A 6,117-nucleotide genomic window follows, 5' to 3' on the forward strand; every position below is an offset into this window, starting at 1 on the left:
ACGAAGAGAATCGATTGTCCGCGTGGTGCATTGCATATATTTCTATATTATACACATTATATCAGGTTTAGAACTGTGTGTAGAGGGATTGTGAACCGGTCGATAGGTTCCATTTGTAGAACACAACCCTTTACATGTCAACGTGCGAATCACGCGTCCTCCAGTTGGTTGTAACAAACAACTGTCTGCTTTGAGGCTACCGGTGTGCGAAACGTCACTTGATCAGCTGACACAAAAAAAGTGAGAGGGCTACGGGCGAGGCGTACGCGATCGAGCGTATCGCTAGTCTTCTGTTCTGTATGTTGGCAGTCGCACTTTCTGTTGGAAATTGGCGGATGCGCATTCAAACAGAGCGATCGTGATTCTCCGTTGGTTTCTTAGTCACTTATTGTCTATCAAGCGTGGCCTAGCTACTTTTGCCGTAATAAAAGAAACATGAGTGCGGAGGCATGTGAGACACATGGCCCAGGGAAGAAGGAGTGTTTCAAATCTGATTGGTTGGTACGAAAATACGTCACGAGATTCTTTGTTATTATGTTTCATAGATCGGGAAGTTGGCAAAGTCGAGCAACCCATTTAGAATAAGGAACTAATGCGGGGAAATTGTGGCTGTTAACCTTCTGCTTGGGCGCACATGTTCGCTGTGGACATTACCAACTGATTTAAGTGTACAGCGTCTGCTCTGAGAACTATCAAAGGCATCAACTGCGAAGAAAAATGGAACGGGATCTTTTAACGCCGTCCCCAACTACAAGCGAAAGTGACGATGACAGCAGGCTCAATAAACTTGATTTGCTGATACGGGCCGCGAACTATCTAGAGAACTGTGATAGCAAGCGCCAAAGAGGTAATGAAGTACTATAATTTCGTATTTTTTCAAGCCCGTAAGCGTGATTGACCTTTTTTTATGTATAGGCCTACATGTATTGGATATATTGCAAGAGACTTTATAATTGTTTGAATTTGACGAAAAATGAGCGAGATTTATTGAATTTGATTGCTTCTGCCTTCAGCTACACCTCTAGATATACAATCATTCCACAGCAAGAATATCAATCTTTTTAGTGAAATGATAAGGTGATGTTAGGACACTATATAATCTGCTGTGCTGGTAATGATGCCAACACAGCTTCAAGTTTGCTGGCATGTTAATTACGAATTGTGACATCTTAAGGATGATCACCTTATATACAGTTGCTGTGAATGTGATTGAGTTATAGTGTGTTAATTAGCTGAAATAGCCTGTTTTATGCTACACTGGGCACTCTCTTGTGGTTATTATCAGTGATATTCGCCCTGAAAAGAATATATGATTGGAAATGGCTGCTGTCACGCTTTGAATCTGCTCTGTAGTTAGTGCAGTATGAACTTTCGTTGAATGGTGTGAAGGTAATTGATTGATTTAGTAGCTGGACAGACGTATTAGCTACTTTATTAATTCATCTGCAAAATATTGTACCGTAATGAGGATATTTCATCTTACGGTCAGTTGCATTGAAGTATGTAATTTAATAATATGGAAATTAAATTCTGTTGCTCAAGTTGAAGTTATGTCTGACATGATGCACCGTTTTATTTTGAATGCTGATGACGATTACCCCTGACGAGTGTCAGCCGAAAATATTCGGGTTCATTTCAATATGAATATACTATTCAATTGATGGCTTAATGTATGCAACATATTTTGGTGGTGCCTACTTATTATACATCTTGATATTTTGTGCTTCTGAAGGTTGGGGTTGATGTTGGGGTCGGGTGTAGATTAGCGACTTCATTATTCTTCCTACATCTTGTATTACGTTTTCCTAGAATCTGATCATGGCTATGCATCAATGTGCAAGTACGGTGATGAACCATCGAAGAAGCGATTGCGAACTTCAAAAAAAAGTCAAAGTCGAACTTCTCATAACGAACTAGAGAAAAATCGGTTTGTTTTAATTTTCAAACTCTTCTCCATTATCCTGTGTAGCATTGTTGATTTATTCCAGCCGGGCACACTTGCGAAACTGCCTCGATAATTTGAAATCCATTGTACCGCTTGGGTCGGATTCAACTCGCCATACAACTCTCGGCCTACTGAGACGTGCCACCCTCTTAATCCAAGTAAGATACCCGGTATATTTCTAAAATTAATTCGGCAGTGCTGTAAATGATGGATTTCGTTTAGGATCTCGAGAATAAGCGTTCGCATTACGAACAAGAGAAGGATAAATTAAATAAATATAACGAGCATTTGAAAGAAATGCTTTTTCGTCTCGAAATAAAGTACGAGCGGTTTCGCCGCGATTCAACTGGTTCCACGTCACAGTCGGATTGTTCAAGTGACTCTGATAAAGGTATGGGAAATTTTTCATTCTAGTTGATCAACTTACAGGATATCAGAGGTGTCATGTGCGTTGTATGTGTCATCAACAGTTGACCTTGTTGATTCAATTGAACGAACATAACAAGAATGCTATCAAAGTAACCACAGTTAGAAACTACACATTTAAAAACTTTGTTGTATGACAGATATCTCGAAAGAATGGATTATGTATTATAGTTTCTAGATTGTGGCAGCATTATCAGCTATTTCCGTTTTGATGGCTAGCGATATCTCCGGTATGGTTCATAACTGATAATACACCACATCCAATGCAACTGAGAAAAGAATATAGTAAAACCAATAGTGCGCTCCCTTATAATATACTAGGCTTGCTTGCTTTGTTATATCTTTGAAACATATGCGCTCTGACTGTTATTGTACTGTACACACACGCCTAAGGTGTATTTACTTAATATCACGCTTGGGCAAGTTTAGACTTGAAAATGTGTCGCTATCCTCTATTAGACATGTGAGCTTTACTAGCATGGTTTTGCTTGACTGGTACTTGTTTTAAGCCGTGATTTTCAAATCTTAGTTTCTCTTTTCACATTTTTGTTAGGTTCAAAATATGTACAACACTTATTTGTTTAGATGAGATAATTGACGTGTTGGACACAAGCTGCAGCAGTAGCGACGAGTTGATACAAGTGATGGCTGCTTCAAATGAAGGCAGCATCGTAATGGGTATGCCAGAGATTCTAATTGCTTCCACATAGCCTCTGCGAGGATTGCTTCGGGTGTACCATGCTCATACACTACCACTTCGATGTGGTTCAACTTTTTTTATGGATGAGACGTTATATTTCAACTAAGAGAACTGTTGGTCTTACGAACGAATACCCGACTTTCGACCGCATTTATCCTGCCAAGAAATTGCCAGGATGTTTCGCGCTATATCAGTCTTTTCGAGTGTGAATGCTTACAATCTATTATTCCCCTCTCCAGATCTTACTTTGTCCCTGTTATCTATAGCTTCGATGATATGAATATATTTTGTTGTGTTTTGCCTCTGAAAGTATGTTTGAATCTATATTACGGGAGCGGTAATGCAATTCCGTTGAATGACACGCATAGTCTGTAACGCACGTGGATGATTGGAAATTAGTCTGATGAAATCTTATCCATATTACTTCCAGCTCAAGGTCTCGGGTATTGGGACGTTTTAATCGGAAAGTTTTATGCAAAAATTTATCGTTATATTGCCTTCGGGAATCCAGATATCGCCTTTAAAAACCCTGTTCGAAACCAAATCCGGCTAATCACTGTGACGATATTCTGAGAAGAAATATAGCGTGATTTGGTGATTGAATTTTAATGCAAAGCACATCTAACATTCTTCGTTTCGATACTCCATAAACTCTGTGAAATTTGTGGTGCCCAAATTATTACAAAACGCTTTGCAAAGGAATTCAGTCAAGTATTCCACGAATCTTGAATATCACATGCTGTTCCGAAGCTGCAAGCCTCACCCATAGCTGCCAAGAAGGCTCGGCTTATCTCAGGTACAAGGAATCGCCACATCCTTGCACAGCACAATTTGTGAATTTCATGAACTATGAAAATCTAACATATGCAATAGTATTTGACATGTTGTTGCTTCATAGTGGTGAACACATAACATATGTATACATGGAATAGTAAAGGTGTAAGGTGCGTCAGACACTTTTGCCGTATTGTAAGAGGCACAATCGTTGTTGAACTTGTTTTTTGTTTTGTTTTATATGTTACGCATTTTAACTGTTTTTATGTGATGTCAAATGTATGTAATTATATTCTGATGTTACTCGTGTAGTTTTAAGAGGAGTATATCAGTGAAAATGAATTATATATTCCATTTTACGTTCTAAAACATATAGCAACTCTACTAATTCTCTTTGAATTTGCCTGCCGTCAAACTCGCAAAAGATTTTCTGGTTCTAAACTTCAATTGAATTGGCACCCCGTTATTTCTACAATTCAAATGTACTGCATCAGTACTTCTGTGACCCACTGTCGAAAAAAAACTTGATGCAATTATTAGGAACATATACTCGCGATATGTTACAGTCAGTTGTTGTCGGGCGAGACAAGTCACGATGCCTCGGTTTGATAGGATGATTGCTTGAAGAGATTAACTCATGCAGTGACTAACTGAATATATGTGAAGCTTGCTGTCTGCTTAAACCTGTTTCGATGTACACGTGGTCGCAGGCTATGTATCTATGGTGGTCAACTTATTAGTAGGCCGGACAGTGTATTGTTCCATTTCGCCTTATTGCAAATTTGTTGTCGTTCGCCACCGCGTTTCTCTTTGAATTGTTGTATTTCGCCTTCATAAAATGTAAGATCTATACTGTTATGTTGTGTAATGTGTATAGTCGGCACGTTGGAACTTGTGTAGATGTGAGAAAATTTTGTCATATTATTTTTGTATCTGTATGTATTGTTCTCTCTCCTCACTCATTGTGTATAGATCTGGTGTATACTGTTGATAGTACGTTGTCCCATACCGGTTGTATATGAATATGGTAGTGACGTGGCGGTCATGTCGCTATTTGCCAAGTTTAAGAATGTGAATATTGTTTCAGAATGTGAATATTGTTTATATGGATGCGTTTAGTTTCATGGTATCTTGTCGACTGGCAAATTGATTTTGCGTGTGGACATTAGCCCGATGGTTTGTTTCCGCTAGTTCCGATAAATATAACCGTGCGGGTTGCTAAATTCAGTACCCTGTTTTTGTTCCTGCTTCAACCCTCAAATGTATTTTCTTTCCATTTTACACTCGAAAAATAAAATTTATTTCAATAGTACCTGTCGACGTTTGGTGTGTTAACCTGGTGACTTGAAAGGGAAAGTCCCTGGTTTGTCCGCCCACTGTAGTCGCAGTTCCTGTTACATGAGATTTAGGCGTGATGCGGCTCGATGGCTTTAATGACGTCTACTCTCGTAAGTACTGGCCTCGGGTCACGACACGTAGTTTTCCGTTCATCAGTCACCACATGACGAAAAGTGAATGGTCAATTGGTCAGCGTTTGACTCGGCGATTGCTGGCGTTGTCCGTAGATCTACTGGACTTGGGCAGATTGTGTAGGCGGATATTCATCACTACCGCCTGTCTATTTATAGTTCCGCTTACGATACTGTCGGATCGCCGATGAACTCGTGGTTCGAACTTTCGAGTTCACACGTCGTCGCGACCTCACGATACGGTCGCCGACCTTGCCGTACATAATATGTTGTAAACAAACCGCTTCAACGCTAGAGCTGTAGGCTACTCCGCCTATTGTCGCGGTGAAACAATACGATCAATACCTGAACCGCTGGCTGAGACGGAGTCCGGCGGAACACAGTCGGACATAGCCGTGATCTTTTTTCAATTGGGAAACTCTATTCGTGAATTGTGAATCTCAGTTTGATAAGAGTGAAGCATCATTTCTGTCAACATTCGCTTAATTTTCTTAACACTCGATTAATTTTCTTTGCATCGCGAGCATACGGCACAAACACTTCTGCGGGCGTCGTCGAGTGTTACGAACTGAGTCGGTGAAGGGCCATAAGGGTTTTTAGAGAATACAATTAGTACTCTTGACGAGGTGTGATGGGCCTTGACGAGGACAATTTTAACTTTCAACAAGTCTGCCTGGAAAAATGTTGAGTTGACACGTGAATTGAATGTCGCGCAGTTTTGTTCAGCTGTTCGGCGGCGTGAGATTAATTATACGGCGACGACTCGCCAGATATCACTGCTGAAGTATACCATGCAACTAGAT

At 40.1% G+C, this 6,117-nt stretch overlaps 1 protein-coding gene across 1 annotated transcript; it reads left to right on the forward strand.

The window, feature by feature from the left end:
- The first annotated feature begins 531 nt into the window (after positions 1 to 531).
- On the forward strand, positions 532 to 5,157 carry LOC145445836 (max dimerization protein 1-like). Its single transcript, XM_080323981.1, has 5 exons — positions 532 to 847; positions 1,810 to 1,927; positions 1,989 to 2,103; positions 2,168 to 2,336; positions 2,957 to 5,157. Exons 1-5 carry the CDS (start codon positions 718 to 720, stop codon positions 3,079 to 3,081), a joined length of 657 nt encoding a protein of 218 aa, XP_080180107.1. The 5' UTR covers positions 532 to 717; the 3' UTR covers positions 3,082 to 5,157.
- Positions 5,158 to 6,117: the final 960 nt, after the last annotated feature.

Source organism: Botryllus schlosseri, chromosome 9 (genome assembly GCF_051294905.1).
Source record: "Botryllus schlosseri isolate E-star chromosome 9, Bs_hap1, whole genome shotgun sequence".
Taxonomy (NCBI): domain Eukaryota; kingdom Metazoa; phylum Chordata; class Ascidiacea; order Stolidobranchia; family Styelidae; genus Botryllus; species Botryllus schlosseri.